This window comes from Brassica rapa, chromosome A09, assembly GCF_000309985.2.
Source record: "Brassica rapa cultivar Chiifu-401-42 chromosome A09, CAAS_Brap_v3.01, whole genome shotgun sequence".
NCBI classification, from domain to species: domain Eukaryota; kingdom Viridiplantae; phylum Streptophyta; class Magnoliopsida; order Brassicales; family Brassicaceae; genus Brassica; species Brassica rapa.
This window is the reverse complement of record NC_024803.2, coordinates 28,317,233-28,337,258: the sequence shown is the minus strand read 5'-3', so window position 1 is coordinate 28,337,258 and position 20,026 is coordinate 28,317,233. Positions and strand designations below refer to the sequence as shown.

Below are 20,026 nucleotides of genomic sequence, written 5' to 3'. Positions count from 1 at the left end.
GGTTCTCCTTGGGTGAAGGTTCAAGACGATGCTGTTGATTGGAGCAGAGTACGGCGATTAGGAGCTTTTCGTCGCGTTATGATGAGCCAATCAGTGGAGGACTCAACTACCGTTGAAATCGTATGCCTTTAAGCTTCTTTTGGTCATCATCAGCAAGGAGACTAGCTTTGTACATCTTCGACTAAAGGAATCTTTGGAGTTTCCTAAGCGTAAACATCAATACTATTAAAATCAATACTATTAAAAGGGAAGGAGTTTTAATAAATCTAGTTAAAAAAGTTGTTTGGACCCTTTTATTAACTAATAATATTTTGATCTTACTTTGATTTGGACAAACAATATGTTACCTTAAATTTATCTAACAATCATTTAGTCAAAGCTTTTATTTATTGGACCCATATATTTTTGTAAACGAAAAGATTATACCATATATATACTACCACATAAATTTGGTTCACGAAAATATAATATCACATACACTTTATTATACTCTTCTCTAAATATGTCTCATTAACTTCATAATTAAGATAAGTTTAAAAATTATATATTATGTTAATTTTATTTTATTGATAAATAACAATTTAATATTTAAGATAAGCTTAAATTATCAAAAACCAAACAAAATCTTTTTTTACTGCTCAACAAAAAACCTACAAATCTATACTATTAAATTAGTCAAAAACCTCTCATATAAATCTTAAGTTTCACCAACTGAACAAATGTAACTTTTATAAAATGCACAAAAATATAATGAAATGTTAGATTTGGTCATTCGGATCTTCGGGTCAAATATAAATCGGTTTCTTTCAGATCCAAGTTCTTTGGGTCTTGGGCATTTATATCCAACTAGGTATTTGAATGATTTTTGTTAAGATCGGTTCCTTTTAGTTCGAGGTCAGTTTGAGTCAATAATTCAAGTATCTATAAAATTTACTATGTAATTTGGCTACGTAATGAGTCTAGCTCGGTTCAAGTATTTCACACAAAAGATTTTAAAAATCTGAAAAGTCAAAAAATCAAAACATGAAAAATACCCAAAAAAAAAATACCAGAAATAACTAAATATCTAAAAGACCAAAATCTTACCCACGAACCAAAAATATCTAATATTTTAAATATATTTTGAAATTTTATCCAAAACCTGAAACTTTAACAGATTTCTGTGAATCCAAATTTTATAATAATATTTTTATACTGAAAACATATATGAATTACTCAAATATACATAATATGAACAAAACATTATGGGTACTTTAGGTACCCGAGAGAGACCCACATATCCAAAAAAAATCTAATAGGTAACTTTTTCCCAATCCCGAACCTCAACATGTATTTCGTATTGGTTTGGTTCGTTTATCAAATTTAGGTAAAATGTTCATACTTAAGAAATATTTACATAAGAGTGGATATAAAAAATCCCGAATAAACTTATACATAAGTTATATAAGTTTAAACAAATTTATGTATTCGATATAACACGACTTTATAACATAATAATACACAATATACTCAAAATACTATCACATTTTTAACTTCGTATATAACCTATAAAATCCGCGCTTTCGAAGCGCGGATCAAAATCTAGTATCAATCGTTAAATCAAACCACCGGAGAAGAAGACTCATGGAAAGTCAAGATCGGTTCCGGCAAGGTCAAAGGCGGAGGAGACTTCTAGGGTCCTTTTGCAAACCACTTTTATGCAACACGTGGATTCCATTAATTTTGTTGATCTTATTAAAATGTTTGCATGTGGTTTAGCTAAACCATCTTCTACCAATATCAAATCATACCCTTAATGGGTTTTAATGAAGGGGAATTGCACTCTATGACGTCCAATAACCGCATAATTCACTCGATGGCTAATTTCCCTAACTCACCGATATATGACTCACCTTTTATAAAATATTGTCATATTGCCCTCCTTATTAACCGGGAGTAACGGGCAAAACATAAAGATTAATTTAAAAAAATAACTGTTCACGCAACTGTCGTGGCGCATCGTTAACCCACATAATCTTTTTTTTACTTTTACCATACCTTTCTCTGTAAACTAAGCACTATTCTTCTCTTTCATCACCACCGCAAATTCACGCCGTGTTTTGCCAGACTTTAAACTGCTCGTCACCGTGATATTACTTCACGGACCGACGAATCGGAACACGGAAGGCATTCTACAGTTCTTTTTCCGGCAAGAAAGCATCCGGTACTCTCGTGAGTTCGAATTTACTTTTCTATTTTCTTGAAATTTCCAGTTACTTCGACCGGAATTGAGTCTTGTTGTCCGTTTCTTTGTTCTTTTCAACTATACGAGAGCTTTAATTGTCTATTTCTTTTCTGTACTGTATCGATTTACTGGTCTTTGCACGTGGTAGTAAATTGCAGATAGAAACAAAAATCGAGTCCGTGCCTTTGTTTGGAATGTTGTAACTGTGATTTCTGCGTGGTCGCTTTCGGATATCTGTTTATTTGGTTTTCAACCATCATTATCTGAACACGAAAATAGGATTTTGAATATTAAAGTGGTTTCATTGTTCAATCCGGGACTTAGGATATTTCATAAATCTGACCATACTAGACCATTTCCGTTTTTCAATTGTAATATAGTATGTGAATAATATAGTGATGCCGTATGCTATTCCATTTACTGTGAATCTCTTTTTTATATGTGGTATTGTTTTCATTCTATACAGTTTGTTATTGCCATCTCGGTAGGGATAGATATTCAGTATCAGATAGACACGGAAATCAATACTAGAATGAGGATTATGAAACCCATTTCACTGTCTATCGTTTTCATTTTTTGGGTTTCTTTGTTTGGATCCGTAATTATCTGTACAATATATGACTATATGACTATCTTGAATTGTAATTGATTTTTGTTAGGTTTGCAGAATCGTCTACTTCATATTTGTGCACATAGTAGACCATCTCAGCCACTGGAATCGCATTCTATATGTATATGGAATAGTATTGCAAGTAGCTACTCTATTTACTGTCTCCGTCACTCTTACGGGTTGCATTGTTTTCATGCTTGGCAGTGCCCAAATGGACGAATTAGGTCTTCCTCTGAGAATGTTTGAGGCGGGTTCGGAACCATCAGGGCGGAAACGGGTTAATAACTACTTCAACCTACGGTGGATTGACATCATAAAGAGTGCACTAGAGGAAGAAGACTTGGAAATGTTGAATGAGTCGCAGTTCCGGAGAGTTTTGCAGATGGGTTCGCATACTTTTTCAGTAATGTTCCTCCATTACTGCCTCTCACGCCAGTTGGTAACTGCAAAAGAGTATGAACTTTGGTGGATCTTCGTTGGGAAGCCTATACGCTATGCCATACAAGACTTTGCTATGGTCACCGGACTGAACTGTGGCCACGGGGTTGGGTTAACTGGAGAACCCCCCGAGAAAGGTATCGGGCGAGGGAAGGCGTCCGGTAAAGGGAAATCATCTATGTCAATATGGGATGATTTATATCGTGGGAAGGAGAAGCCCACACCTGGATGGATCATGGAGCGGCTTGTGAGGGGTAAAAAATACAAGGATCGGCTAACCCGTTTGCGGCTTTCGTTGTTGGTATTGGTGGAAGGAATTCTGTGTCCAACTTGTGGGACAACAAAAATCAGACCCGAAATAGTGAGCATGCTTGGTGATCTTGACGCTTTCCTGAAGTATCCATGGGGCAGGGAGTCATTTTTACTGACAGTTAGAAGTACAAAAGCAAGATCTGCAGTTAATTATGTGAAGGATATAATGGTCATTCAAGGATTTACCCATGCTATGGTATTGGTTACTGTGACTGCATGTCCTTCTATCATTATTAAGACTGGCGGTGCGGATCCTCTAGCAGATTCCAGCTTGTCCAGCGAAGAGATTATCAGGAGAGTTGTTGATAGAAAGGTGGTAGTCAACATTGTTTCGGCCAAGACGGTTGATCAACTGGGACAGGTTAGTCAATGTATTTGTCTATTTCATATATATGTCATTCCATATGTCAATTGAAACCATACTATTTCCTTTTCATGGACCTACACTTGACTTTATTTGACCACACTACTTACTTACTATTTCCTGACTTTCTCTATCGTGTATTTGTGTTGCGGGCATATGTACGGTCTTTGATTAGCACAGATGAAGTGGGGGAGGATCTTTATCGTGGGTTGGGAGATAAGGAAGATACGAGTGTTGATACCATGGTTGCTTTGATTGACGATGATTACCCATTTGAGCATAACACTTGGTCAGGTGGTGTGAAAGCGGATGATGTTAAACTGAAGAAGGGTCATGCACAAACTTCGGAGTCAAGTGATGAAAATGTTCCAGAACCGGTTGAAAAGGATAATGCTCATCATGGTGGCGTAGAGAGTGGTGGTTACCCTGGAGATCCGAGAGGGCAATCATCAGCTAACCCCTCGGGTGCCCCGCATGGTGGTGAGAGTTTCCATGTTGATGTCGAAACATTACTTAGGCGTGCAGCTGACGTATACGAGGATAAGGTAATTGCAATGTTTGAGGGCTATATTCTGAGTTTGAAGGGCCATTTTAATTCTGAAGTGGGAGGCCTTCGAACCGACTTACAAGCAGCTACATCCGCGATTGCCCATTTGGAAACTAAGGTCACAGGGGAGTTTGATAAGATCAATCAGTTACTGAAGTTCGGGCTTAGAGGTGCGGATATGGGAGCAACGTATGGGTTCAGTCCTGGGAGACATTCGTCACCATTCCCAGGTGAGAATGATGATTTCAACTATACTGAGGTTAATCCCGATCGACCCACTACACATACTGGTGCTCCCGAGGTAAATCTCAATACAGTGAAATTATTCTTCTATAGTATATCATTCCATAATCTCACCAGACTATTCCATATCTTATTACTTGTTTGTATTATTCTCCAGTCAACACTGCGAGATGGAGAGGATGTTGCTGCAACAGGGACCGCCTCGGTTGGTTTGGGACAGAATCTGGATGAAGGAGAAAGGGGTGGAGGACAATCTCCGGGTAAACAGACCGACTGAACTGATGGAGCCGAATTTAGAGCTGAGACAGGGGGCGAGCATGGGGGAGATGCTGACATTGGACATGATCCCATAAACGTGGAGGTTTGTCCTTTAAATTATGTTATGTTTTATATCATTCTATGCAGTTGATGCCAGTAGATCCTTTCCATATTGATATTTGTCACTGACATTTTCATACTATTTTAATTTAGAATCCCTCGCCTTCGGTAAACGTCGCATCCCCTGACAATTCTGATGCCGTCAATCCTCCATCTCGAGTTGATGTGGTAAGAATGAGTAGAAACCTGATAAGAAGTAAAATTGTCGGCTTTGTCTTAATATTATAATAATGTATATTGGCTCAGTAAATTGACAAATGTGGTTAATCTATCTAGGACCAAGTGAATGTATCATCGGAACGCCGCGTTGATGACCCAGTGTCTGGCGTCGTTAATAAAATTCTATCAGAAGCGGGCGTTGATAAAGTAAGTTATCTATACTATATTTGCATATATAAATCTATATAACTACTCCGTTTTTCAATGGATTCCATTCTATGTGCTTTACATTGCCAGAACCCGGTCCGACCCTCCACTGGTTCTAGAACTGATGTACCTCAGACATCATCAGATGTCAATCCGGAGAAAGTGGGTCTTGATGGTGTGCATGACGATCGCGGTGAGGCTGCTGTTGGGAATAAGGGTGAGGATGTGGATGAAGATGATGTTACAATTACTAAAGTTCAGGTATAGTGCTTTAGCTTCTTCCCAGCTCGTATGTAAAGTGTGTTTGCAGAGGTGATAAGTTTATGTTAATAGGCTGGACGATTGAACACTGATGCAGCCGGTGGTCAAGCCGATGGTGGTAGACGTTTTAGTAGACATACGCATACAAGTACGAAACGCTACACTCCTCCTGCACCCGCCGTCCGTAAGAAAGAGGAAAACAAGAAAGTGGCGCGTCAAACTGATGATAATCCTCCACCTCCTAAACGGGTTAACAAGGTGGTGGCTGAGCCAAGTAACCCAAAGCCTCGTCCTCAAGAAAACCACACATTTATAGGTGGCTTCTCCCCATTTACTCCGCCAACCCCAGCTGCAAGAGAAGCCTTCCTGAAGACAATGGCGGAGACAAAGTAAGTGGAAAGCATTTCATGACTGCTATTCCATTTGAAAACTATACATTCCAGATGATATAATATGGTATAGTCATGAAATAAACAACTAACTGTATTACCACTTTCTTTCAGATCAAATGCACCATCCCTCGGATCAATCATTTCTATTGCTTCTTTGGATGATGTGTTCAATTGCACCGGTGTTTGTTCGTATGAGGTACGTTTTAATCCTTACTGCTTCGCATAAATTTTGTCTATGTGTTTTCCTTCTTATTTATGTCTACTTTGTAGACTGTGGATCGTGTTGTAGGTTGGATAAGAAAGATGCGTGACAACAATCCATCTTCAAAATTTGACTTCATCTCTCCAACTTTCTTTAACGATCTAATCCGAAGTTATCCTGCTTTTGAAGCCATGCAAGATAAGTCCGCTTTCACTTTTCCGGTGTCTTTGCGCAGTCAGTTCATGCACCGGCCACAGTGGTTTACGCAAGTAGACTTTCTCTACACTCTGATTCTGGTTAAAGACAGACACTGATTGGTATGATAGTATATTTTCCTATGTGGGTCATCTATGTGGTGGACGCGAACCAGACATGTCCTCCTATTTCTGTGGTGAAAGATGTCGTCAACCCAATATCGATTATGATGCCTCACATGATATCGAGGTTCTGTCTAACTTCCCGACCTCGTGAGTTGAATTACCTTGTGTTCCCCATATCTCGCTTAGACATACCAGTTCTACTTGAACATCCAGGTATTGGTCGCCTCTCTTTTAAATTTTTCCCCATCACACCTAACTATACCATATGCATACCGTACTATACTATATGGGGGAACCAGTATAGCATTTCATGAAATACTTTTAATAATCATTTTCCTGTTGTTAGGGTACGCCGCGGTTGTGGTACTGATTTTGTTAGAGATCGCTGCCGTGGGGAAGCCTTTGATTGATCTGGCTCTCACTAAAGAGGAGGTTCATGTTGCAGCGGAGAACTATGCGATCTCTACCCTGGGTATGTTTAAGGTGGTCCCCCCTAATCCTGCAGTTTAGTCATTTTCAGAACTGTACTACTTTATGTTCATTCGTGTTTGATGTAATCCACATTGTGTTGCTGAATTTCCTTTCTCCTACCTCTTTATGTTTTACTCTGTGATACTTTGTTTCTTCAGAATAACAAACGATGATTTCTTATGTTTAACTTATGATGTCCTCAGTCTCAGGTTACTTTATTCCATGCAATTAAAATAGTATATTTTTCAGCAGTTAGTGTTTACCGTTTAGAGTACTGATTGTACAACATGTGTAACAAAAGTTATGCTAAGTCAGTCCATCTTGAGTCATACCCAAGTTTATGTTCATCTACAAAATCCTATGTAAATTCTACACATTCCATCTATATTTTATACTATTTGACCAATCTTCCGATACTATCTATTCCATATATGACGGTTGATAAATTCACATTGCAAGGAGTAATGGTACTGTCTATAGGATTAAGGGGTCGGGGAGGGTTTGGGTTTAGTTTTCAAAAAGAGTGGGGGTGTTGGTGTTTACGTTTTGTATCATACAAGTGGGTATTGTATTGGGTTTAGGGTTTAGGGGGGGTGAGGTGGGGGGTTTGGGTTTAGTTTTCCCTACAGGTTGGTTTGTTGTGTTTAGGTTTTCTTTTTATTGTTAGTGAGTGTAAAGGTATTGGGTTTAGTGTTGAAAATGTGTTCTTTGGTTTGTTGGGGTTGGATTGTTGGGTTTATGTGTCTTTTTAGGGGGTGTTTTGCAATTTTTTTTAACTGTATAGAGTTCCTTTTGTAATGGTTATTAGTTTGTATGCGAATTTCAGCTTCACCATATTAACTTTAATATAATATAGTCTTAGAACAAATGGTATAGTACGTTGAATCTTTTGGGTTACTTCTAAGATATTGATGGTTTTTATGGTTATTGGGGGGGGGGGGGGTTTCGTTTTTTGAAGCGTGTGGATGTTATGTTTAGTATTTCGATTGTTAACGAATTAGAGGACTAATTATAGTATAGTACTGGTAATAAATAGTATAGAATAAACAATCCAAACACGAAATGCTTGTAAGATATGTGGACATAGAACAGAACTGCATTATTAATATTACGCAAAAGAGAAGGTCTACTGGTGTTCCGTACAACAAGCACAAGAGTTGTGATTTAAAGGGTCTACATAACATAATATGTGTAATGAAGGTTAGCATAACTCAGTCTATCTTGTGTCATACCCAAGTTTATCTTCATCTTGTAAATATTATATAAATACCAGACATTCCATTTATAATCCATACAATTTAAATTATCTTCCGATACTATCTACTCCATATATGACGGTTGCTAAAATCACGTTACATCATGAAAACGGGTACTGTGGATAGGATTAAGGGGTGGGGAGGGGGGGGGGTTGGGTTTAGTTTTCAATAAGGGTGGTGGTGTTTTTGTTTAGGTTTTTGTATTATTAAAAGGGGGCATTGTATTGGGATAGGGTTTATGGGGTGGGGTGGGGGTTTGGGTTTAGTTTTCCCTACGGGTTGGTTTGTTAGGTGGAAATGTTAACGTGTGTAAATGTATTGGGTTTAGTGTTGATGAAGGGTTGTTTGGGGTGTTGGGGTTGGATGTTGGATTTATGTGTCTATTCCATGTATGACGATTTATAATATCACGTTAGAAGGGGTAATGGTAATAGTTTGGGTTTAGTTTTCAATAAGGGTGTGGGTGTTGATGTTTAGGTTTTGTATTATTAAAAGGTGTTATTGTATTGAATTTAGAATTTAGTTTTTCGTAAGAGTGGAGATGTTGTGTTTAGGATTTCTATTGTTAACGGTTTAAAGGTATTAGTAATAGTATAGTACTTACTAATCATAAATGGTATAGAAACAACAACCTAAACGCTTAAGGCTTATAAGGTGTGAGTAAATAGTGGAGAACGACATTATTAATATTAGACAAAAGAGAAGGTCTGGGGTGTTCCGTACAACAACCACAAGAGTTGTTATTTAAAGGGGTCTATATAACATAATATGTACATACCAAATAGATAGATATATCACTGTAAAGCATATACCATTCTATTTGGTTAAAACACTGTTTTCGCCCCTTTCCACTTCCTGTACATGCCTGGTCTTTAGACGACACTGGCTACTGCATAATCACCCAGTTCCCAAAAGATTTCATCGAACTGCCTTCTGCTGCCTTCTCCATAGTTATAGCTTATCATATTGGGTTGCGGCAGGATGCCCTGTTGTGTCCCGAACGGCCACAACGTTTGCATTTCCTGTTTGACGAGCTTCCTCCTTTTTACAAACAAAATTTAAACAGATATCATTCTTGCCTAAATGTAGAATATATAACGTTCCATATTAATAGATATTACGACAATATTTACATATTGTACTTTATATTTAGTCCATTTGAACAATTACCTACTCGGCCTGACTATTCCATAAGTTGATCTAACTATTCCATTCATTGATTACAAATTTCATAAATGGTAGAGTAGATTACCTTGTACTCCCCACGTGATAGGATGCAGACTTTCCTAGGATGCCCAGGTGGGCGGCGTACTGCCGGTGGAAGTAATGGAGCTCTAGTTCCAGATCCGAGTTCTAATCCACCAACAGATGAGACCGGATATATTTTTCCGATGAAGCCTTGGCGCCATGTTGGTACACGGTAAGCCGGTGCCACCAGCGCATCAGATGGAAATCCAACCCTGGTTGAACAAGCAAGCGCATGCATACAGGGTATCCCTATTAGTTGATACTCACCACATGTGCAAGTACCGGGACCCAATAAAACTGTGAAGCACTCCCTGGTGGGGTCCTGCACTTGGTATTCAAGATCGGCTATATCACGTACATCCATAGCGGTGGAGAGATCAAAGTTTTCCTCCACGAGTTTTGCTGACATTTGGGGTGATAGTTTCTTGCTTCCGGGTTGATTTCGCTCGACGCAATGCGAACCAAGACATAACTGTTGTACGTATGTACTCAAACATGGTAATGAGGGGATATTCACGTGCTTCCTTAAGCACCCTATTCCAGGATTCAGCTATGTTTGAATCCATGATGTTGAACCTATTCCCCCTGAAATGAATCCTAGTCCACTGGTCGAACCCTGTTAACAACATTAATAAGTAGTGGACAGTTTTATATTTAATACTTTATTGTATAAGATAGAATAGAAATAAAGCAATATAGTATAGTATCGTCGGATATTATATAATATCAGATATAATCGTTACCTATATCAACCAAGTAAGCCGCGAAATTTGGGCTGATTTTCTGAATTTCAATAAACTTCTTATTAAATTCAGTCACGGTGAAAGCTCTTGCAGCAGCGGACATAAGGTTGGCGAGTCTGCTACTCTTGTATTATGCCATCACATTTCTCCACAGATGGACAACACATATGACATGCTGAGCATGGTTGTAGACCTGTACAAGTACAAATATAGTATATAGTCAGTGAACGTTACATATAGTATAGTTGGAAAAAATGGAATGTGCTAACTTTAATGTTCAATGAAGATTGTCCGGATATTTACCTTCCTCAGTGCAGTGGCGATACTTGCATGGCGATCAGAGATGAAAACTAAGCCCGGGGTATCCAGAACAAAAGTTTGTAGCCTCTGGAAAAACCATTCCCAAGCATCGTCGTTTTCGCTATTAACAACAACAAACGCAAGGGGAAATATTTGGAAATTCCCATCTCTCTAGCTCTCCAAGCTTTCCAGTATGAAACGTTGACATGAAATTTATCTAGCAATATTTTCCTTATTACGGCGGCAGTGGGGCCCTTTTTAATACCAACAAAACGAGATTGCAATATCTGGCCAATCACAACAGTCGTTGCAAGTTTGTGGTAGTTTCTACGGTCGTCAACGGTGCAAGAGTGAACTAGGTTAGCTTGTCTGACTTGAAAGTTTCCACTTGCATCTAACAAGACCGCATACACGCGCCATGGGCATGCATCACCAACGCATTGTGCAAGTAGTATGGAAGGGCTTGAACGAGCGGTCTTGAAATGGAACTTCCGGTTTATAGCATGTATTGCAAGTTTGATTTTACAGTCAGCTTTGGATTTGAAAACGCGACCCACATAAAAGTCATCTCCCTCGTATTGGATGTCGGCCAGAGCCGTGTCAACCCTTACAAAGTCAATGAAACATTCAGCTGCATGTCAATTGTTGTATATAGTATGGAATTAGCTTCTACTATATGAATATAGTATAGAAAGCAGCATGACAAATCCATTCTATTAAATTTCATTCCTTATCATGTCGCTTTACATTTGTATTTACTTAGAAGTTTTTTTTACCTGTTCCCTCCCGATTGTTCAATACAGGTGGAGCATCCCTTCCAAAAAAAGCTGGCGTATACGGGTTGTTTAGTATCTCGTGGAGTGCTTCATCGAATTTACCCCAGTGTAGACCATCGTCTACTGGTAATTCTTCAGAATCATCTGAACCAGAGTTTGAATCTCTAACTCCACCGTCAGTGTCTGGAATGCCAGCATTTCCAAATAATAGACGTCTCTGGACCGGCCTAGACCCTTCTACGGTTTCACCAACAACTGGGGGAACAACGAACGACCATGTCATCATCTGAGTCAGACTCTGAATCTGTTTTCTCTTCCACAGGACGTTTGTTTTTTCCCCTATCATTCGGGCCTGTCTGACGACTGGTAGCGCGGGTGGGATCACCTCTTTCTGTGATTACTATTCCACCTGGAGAAGGTGGAATAGTAGGGAGTCGTTCTTTAGATCGCACCGCCTTTGAAACGGAATAGTCTGGAACTTCATGTGGAATCGCCTTTGTTTTCGGCTGAGTGAGTGGAATGGTCAGTGGGGTTTCAGATAGTGCAAAGGTATGCCAGTCTTCTTCATCGATTCCATCTCCAACATCCTCGGCCATAGGCACCTTCTGTTCTGTCTCGCGCCCCTTAGTAAGTTGCTTCCCTCCATGTGATTGGCGGTAGATAGAGACATATAGAAAAACTTCTTCAATATATCTCCTCATGTTTAGAAACACACCGACTTCTGTGTCCTCGGTTATGTACTGAGGCATTTCGAGCTCTCCATCTCCAAAGCTCACCCATTCGGGATACTGATATGAAAGCTTGAGCGTAGAATCTGTCGATGATAGTTGATAGCGTTCTCTCACCGAAGTCAATAACTCTGTCATTGTCATCCCGGAGAAAATTCGAATGAAATGTTCTACTTTGGCCGTTATGTCAGGTTCAAATATCCACCGTTGATCGCTATCACGGACCCACGTCCCATGTATAAGCAAGACTTTATCCTGCCCTGTCATCTGTAGGTTGGAGGAAAAAAATTACTATCTCAGATCTACATCAAATGGTCCATTCAATATTGAGACAATCATACATATTAAATACTATAATGATCATCAACTACAAATACAGATAAATACAAGGATTAGTTGGTTGTTATTGATGATTACCTGTTCGAATCTGCTGAGCATTAACTCGTTCTCTGCTTTCACCTTCGTCAATGTCTTTTTCTTACTTAACAACGAGATGGACAGACTGTCAAAATATATGGAATACTAGATATTTTCTGAGGGTGGTCTATTCTCATCCACATATTTACTGAACTCAGTAAATAGCATGCGGTTATTTTCATGAGGACGTGGCTTGTACTCTGTCCTTAAGATCTGCACAGTGCATGGTGAATATCATCCATTCCTCCTTCCCGCAACGTCATCTCTTTCTCTATCACATCGTCATCTATTTAATTTGCAAAACGTCATTTATCTCTCTTTCACCGAAGACTTGTAAGCGTGGAGGGTAGAACCGGATGAGGTGAGAGACAATTGTTACCCATTTAATTATGTCAAAATCATGTTCATATACTTAATTTCTCTCCCAGACTTAGCTATTTCGCCAATTAGCCCTTTAATGAAAGTATGTTGACAAAAAAAAGGGTATGTATAGAAAATTTTCAAAATACATTTCGAAGGGATGGATTAGGCTGGGCATTTTACCCGGACCCGAAGACTCGACCCGAAATCGACCCTTAAAAACCCGGTTCGGGTAGGAACTGATCCGATCTAATTACCCTTTCGGGTCTTGTTGCAGAGGACCCGCGGATCTTGGACCCGATCCGACTCAAACCCGAAACCCGATGGGTACCCGAATTAATAATGTAAATTAAATAAAATGCATCAAGGAGGCATCGAAGACGGGTTATTTGTCTAGAGAACATGGGGGTCAACCACTAGGAGACAACGAATTGTTGTTGTATCTCGCATAGTTTTATATATATACACATTTTAATATAATAAAAACACAAATTTTGAATAAAATTTCGAATATTTTTGGATATATAAATATTTTCAGATATTTATTTGTATTTTAGGTCTTTTTTAGATCGAAACCGAACCGAATCCGACCCGAAACAGAACCGAATCCAAACCGATAAATTCTAGTTACCCGAATGGATCCAATTATCTAAGACCCGGACCCGACCCGGACCCGGCACGATCCGAACCGACCCGGAACCAAGAATTTGAAATTACCCTATTGGATTCTAAACTCTTAGACCCGAAAGATCCGGACCCGAAAGGATCCGATCCGAACCTGATCCGACGCTCCGAATGCCCAAGCCTAAAATGGAGTGACAACTTTTTTTTTCCTGACATCGGATTGAGTGACAACTAATTGTTGCTTTTATTATGTTGAGCAATAATATGAGCATTATAAAGCTTACGGTCAACCGTAATTTGCGAATAGTTTAAGATCACATTTAAATAAATCATAAAATAGACCAAACTACATAATGTTTGATCATTTCAGTTTATCATATCATCGAATAAGCTAGTCAAGCAACCGGATAACAAGCAAACTGAGCCAGACCACACATGCCTTCTTTCCACGCCACATTTCTACGGAGTCTAATGTAACCATTCTCTCCCCAACTCGTACCCCAAGAGTTCTTAACCAGCCAATACTCGGTCCCTTCACGGCTCGTCCCGTACCCTACAATAGTCACCGCATGTGTCATGGTGATACCACAGTCAGGCTCATCGTACACTCCGCTTGAGTAACGGATGATACTTTCTATATCCCCAACAATTCCAACGGAGACGGGCTGTCTCGATACTGCCTCGAGCAAAGCACGCTCGTTGTTGCGTTGAACGCAATCGTAACCTCTGATCTTAAAGAGGGGTTCATCCTCCAACAGGCATACCCCATCAGTGTCCCCTTGGAAAACGTATTCGTCATCTCCAGTAATTCCTTTTTTTGCTATGTAGTCGAAAGCCTTGTCCATTCTTCCTCCCTTGCAACCATGGTTAGCTTTGTCACAATCTAGAAGTTGCTGTTCGGACAGTGATTCGAGCTTTCCTCGGGTAATCTTTGTCAGACCTTCCACCGCTGCAATCGCCGAGAACGCCCAACAACCTTCTGCATGCGCATATAATGATTACTTCATTGTTAGAAACCTAGAATGATCACCCTGACTTGGGTATTAAGCTTTTATGTGGAGTTTAATTACTACATTGTTTTTCTAATCTGTAGAGACTGTTTATAATATATATATATATATATATATATATATAATTCCAGCGAGCTTACCACAATATCTTTGGTTTTTGACAGGTGTTACAGCTCCTTCCATTCTCCAGTCTTTGCTCTTGGAATAGAATCCAATGATATTACTGGCGTTCCATTTCCAAGATGACATCGATTCATCAACCACTTCGGATGATGAAGTTACATCAATGTCACTGAAACCGGAGTGGGTGGCTATGAACTCCTCCTTAGTTCGATCCGTGAACTCGTCGATACCAAGTTTGTAGGTTTGATTCGCCTTACGATTGAAGTTCTCAATGTATTCCAAGTTTTTCGTGAACACTTCCAGCCTCATCTGTTTCTCGAGTGAATTGGTGTAAACTCGAGAGAACTCGATCATCCATTCTTCGAAGAAATCAGAAATATAGGATAGCTTTTTAAAGGCAACACGGGATGTGGCTTGAGAGATCCTATGATCCATGGAAAGAATGGTTAGAACCACCAAAACATACGACACTCGCAAGACCATTTTGACTATTATGGATCCGATAAATAAGAATTCCAAGTTTACACAAAAACGTATGAATGTGTTTTCCTTGTCTTGAATTATATGTATATGTGTGTATATGGCTTGTTCTGCTGTGGTGAGGAAGTGAAAACAGGAAGAAAGAGTATTTATAGAGTGACGGATAAGTGTTGTTATTTGGAAAGCAGTGGAAGTTGACTCTAGGTGGTGATGGTAGTTTGAACTGCTTGCTTCGAAATCTTTGGAGAAACAACTTTCCTTAATTTGTTTTTTAGCAAGTTTACTTTCCTCGTATTGCTATTAGCCTACTAATATAATATGTACTCATTATGTTCATAAAAAATGTCACTCTATGATTTTTTTTTGTTATTTTAAATGTCATTTTACATTTAAAATATGGATTTACATATTTTTGTCCTTTTAAATAACCAACAAAATTCTACTTTACATCATTTTTATTTTATTAATTATACATTAAAATTGGAGATTAGTGTTTTTTGCAATTTCTAATAGTGTGAAATGTGATAAAATAACACTCTTTGTAAATAGAGGAACTGTATATCATCATGATTTCATTCATAATATAAGTAGATAAAAATAACAATATATAGAAGGATTTTGACCCCATATATAGAAGGATAAGAAATAACAATATATAGAAAGATAAAAAATAAAAATAAATAGAAGGATATGTAACAATAAATCCCTTAATATATTAGTATCTATCCTACTAAAAATATTACTTAAATTATTTTTGCCTACATGTCATTTATATGTGAAGTTTCATAAATTGTTTTAATTTGATTGGTTGCTGATATTTTAATTTATTCAGTTAAGATCTGAAAGTGTAATACCAAAAGTTATACATATATGTATATAAGTGAAAACTAATCCTAGAACAATCTAATATCTATTTCCCAGCAAACAAATAAATCTTATAGATAACTTGGTAACTTGTAGATAACTTGGTCTAATTTAAATATATAAACAATTAAATTATCTTAATTTAAATTATAAAAACTTAAAATATAACTATAAAGACAACTCATCTCACTTTATTAAGGGTATGACTAGTTTTTTGTTACCATCCGCAAACTTCATTATATCTGTTTTCCACTAGCGTTTGCGGTTGGGGTTAATAAATGAATATTAAAATATTTTATATTTTAACTAACAGTATAATTTTTACTTTATAAAACTTTAAACCAAAACTATTCAATATAGTTTTTAAAACATTAATATCAAAGTAAATTAAACATATAAAATAAATGTATACTATTAGTTTATTTATTCGGCCTCGTAGGTGAGTGTGGTTTATATCACCCTGACTTGGTAAAATAAATTTCGTGAGGATTGTCTTTGTTTTTCATATTATTCTCTTGGATTTTTAACGCAAGGGTTTTAAACAAAACGTCAGGTTCAATCTTACTTATTTAATCTATTAATAGAAATATAAAATTATATTGTGAATTAAGGTACAGTAGGAAATTTTAATATACTTTCTTAGTATGTGTAGAAAATTTTCAAAATACATTTCGAAGGGATGGAGTGAAAACTAAATGTTGCATTTATTATATGGAGCAACAGAATGAACATTATAATGCTTATGGTCAAGCGTAAGTTGCGATATAGTTTTTTAAAGAAATCATAAAATAGACCAAACGACATAATGTTTGATCATTTCAGTTTATCATATCACCGGATAAGCTAGTCAAGCAACCGGATAACAACCATACTGAGCTAGACCACACATGCCTTGAGGCCACTCCACATCTCTACGGAGTCTAATGTAACCATTCTCTCCCCAAGTCTCACCCCAAGAGTTCTTAGCCAGCCAGTACTTAATCCCTTCCGGGCTCGTCCCGTACCCAACCAACGTCACTGCATGAGTCGTGGCGATCCCACAGGCCGGATCACTGTACACTCCGCTTGAGTAATGGCTGAAACTTTCAGCCAACCCGGCAATGCTTACCGAGACGGGCTGCATCGATACAGCCTCGAGCAATGCACGCTCGTTGTTGCGTGGAACATATTGGAAACCTCTGATCTGCATGGCGGGTTCGGCCTGGGACTGGCAAGTCCCATCTCTCTCTTGGTAAGGGTATGCGTCTTCTGAAGAAATGCCTCCGTTTTGTGCTATGTAGGTGAAAGCTTCTTCCATTGTTCCTCCCCTGCAACCTTCGTTAGGCGCTCCGTCACAATCTATAAGTTGCTGTTCGGACAGTGATATGAGGTTTCCTCCGGCAATCTTTGTCAGACCTTCCACTGCTGCAATCGCCGAGAAAGCCCAGCAACTAGCTGCATGTATATATTGATTACTTTCATTGTTAAAACCTAGAATTATCACCCTGACTTGGGTATTAAGTTTTAGTATGTGAAGAAAACTTACAACATTGTCCTTGCAGTTTGACAGGTGTTACAGCACCTTCCATTCTCCAGTCTTTGCTCTGGCCGACGATATTACTGACGTTCCAATTCCAAGATGACATAGTTTCATCAACCGCTTCGGATGATGAAGTTACATTAATGCCTCTAGTGAGACCGGTGTGGGTGGCTAGGAACTCCTCCTTAGTCCGATCCGTGAACTCGTTGACACCAAGTTTGTAGCTTTGGTTCGCCTTACTATTAAAATTCTCAATGAATTCAAAGTTTTTCTTGAACACTTCCAGCCTCATCTGTTTCTCGGGTTCATTGCTATAAACTCGAGAGAACTTGATCATCCATTGTTGGAAGTGATGAGCAATGGATGGCTCCTGAAACGCAACACGGGATGTGGCTTGAGAGATTCTATGATCCATGGAAAGAATGGTTAGAACCACCAAAACATATGACACTCGCAAGACCATTTTTGATGTGGTGTGGTGAAGATGTTAAAATTGAGAGAACGGTATATGTATTCAAAATGACCTTGTTTCTTTTTATATCTTTGACGGAATTAATTCCTTTCCACTCCTTTTTAGCATGATTAACATTATTAATGTTTACGTGTTGAGATATCAATCGCGTTGATTGATATGATTAACATTACTAGTGTTTACTACGAAATATCATGTATTTATTTTGCCATCTCATAGAAATCTCTTATTTAGGAAAATAGTTTATTTATCTTGTATATATATATATATATACATATATTTGTACGAACTTAAGAATCAAAAATAATAGAGAAATTAAATGATATAATCTTTTTGAGTTCTTAGCATGTTAACGCATTGATATTTCATTTTTGAATATATAATTACATAAAATCTATTAAATTTATATCGTATCGTATTAATTTGTATCCTCTATATGTTCAGCTTTGGATTCAAACAATCTTTTTTTTAAACACCGATTAATTATGTTATTATAAGAAAAGTTACATAGACAATAATACTGCGACAATTCTACTTGTCTTATGAAGATTTCTGTTTGACTGCATCACCTTGAGCCGGCCTATGAGATCTATTGCTAAGTGCTAACGGTACGCCTTGCGCCATATCGAAAATGTCTTGTAAGTCTTTTCTCCAATATTCTGGATAATCAGCATTCTCAGAGAATTGAAACCAAGAGTGAAACCACGATCTCTTGGTGTTGAAATATTAATGAACCATTGGTTAAACCACTAGATCAAAGGGGTTTCCACCAAACAATCTATTAATGAACCATTAGTAGCTAAAGATCCGCAATGTAAATCAATGTAAATATTCCACAATCGTTTGTATTTAGGACAATGGATACATTATTTTACACATATACAGAGAACCTTCTCCATTAGTCGTGTTCCTCTGTCTCTTTAAAATCTAGAAATATATACAATTGTATTGTCTCTAAACGGGAAAAGTGCCAATTTCGACCCCAACAATTTTGGTCGTGCCAAATACGACCCGAACAATTGATCAGTGCTAAATACGACTTCAACTCAATTATAATTCAAAAAAACTATTCGAACTTCTTAAAACGTGCTTAAATATACGTTGACTCTAACATAAGTTATTCAACTGTTAAGAAGAAAAAACGACATCGTGTAATATACGAAGAAAAATGTTAATTTCGACCTCAACAATTTAAGTCATGCCAAATAGGATCCGAACATATGGCTAGTGCTAAAAACAGCCTCAACTCAATTATAATTTTTTTAAAAATATCCAAACTTCTTAAAACGTGCATAAATCTACATTGACTCTGACAGAAGTTAGTCAACCACTAACAAGATAAGATGACGTTGTTTTGATATATATATATATTTAAAAAAATATATATTCATTCCAGGACTCAAACCCATGTTGGAATACCCTTTTAAAGGAGCACACTAACAACTAGGTCTGGGCATTTCGGGTATCGGTTCGGTTTGGATAGTTTCGGATTCGGTTCGGTTCGGATAGTAAATGTAGGAACCGGAAAATATCCAGAAAAAATTCGGTTCTCATTTGGATCCGGTTCGGGTTCGGATAGTTCGGATAATTTGGATAAAATACCGGTTATTTAGAGTAAAATATCAAATAATTAGGATGATTTAGATAAAAATTTAGGATATTTCGGATTACTTTGGATATTTTGGAAAAAACTATCCGGATAGTTTCGGATACCTTCGGGTAGTTCGGATACTTTATAATAATTTAGTTATCTTCAACTATTTTCAGATACTTTTTATAGAATTTTAAATTAAAAATATATATTTAGTTATGTTATATGTATATATAATTAATATTTTTATATATTCGGGTACCCGTTCGGTTCTCGGTTCGGTTCCGGTTCGGTTCGGTTATTTCGGATATAAAAATATAGGAACCGTTCGGGTATTTGAGGGTATTGGTCCGGTTCCGGTTTCGGATACTTCGGTTCGGTTTCGGT

General features: G+C 37.8%; 2 protein-coding genes across 3 annotated transcripts; both read right to left on the bottom strand.

The window, feature by feature from the left end:
* Nucleotides 1–2,861: 2,861 nt before the first annotated feature.
* LOC103847912 (ervatamin-B-like) lies at nt 2,862–16,183 on the bottom strand. Of its 2 annotated transcripts, none has more exons than XM_033280012.1 (2): nt 14,731–16,183; nt 2,862–14,559 (listed from the first exon to the last, which is right to left on the bottom strand). In XM_033280012.1, the coding sequence occupies exons 1-2, from the start codon at nt 15,194–15,196 to the stop codon at nt 13,976–13,978; spliced, it is 1,050 nt and encodes a 349-aa protein (XP_033135903.1). In that variant the 5' UTR covers nt 15,197–16,183; the 3' UTR covers nt 2,862–13,975. The 2 variants fall into 2 exon arrangements, with proteins under 2 accessions (XP_033135903.1, XP_033135904.1); XM_033280013.1 differs by having other exon boundaries at nt 2,862–14,556.
* On the bottom strand, nt 15,560–19,590 carry LOC117128180 (ervatamin-B-like). Its single transcript, XM_033280015.1, has 2 exons — nt 17,583–19,590; nt 15,560–17,491 (listed from the first exon to the last, which is right to left on the bottom strand). Exons 1-2 carry the CDS (start codon nt 18,037–18,039, stop codon nt 16,905–16,907), a joined length of 1,044 nt encoding a protein of 347 aa, XP_033135906.1. The 5' UTR covers nt 18,040–19,590; the 3' UTR covers nt 15,560–16,904.
* Between the last annotated feature and the right edge of the window lie 436 nt (nt 19,591–20,026).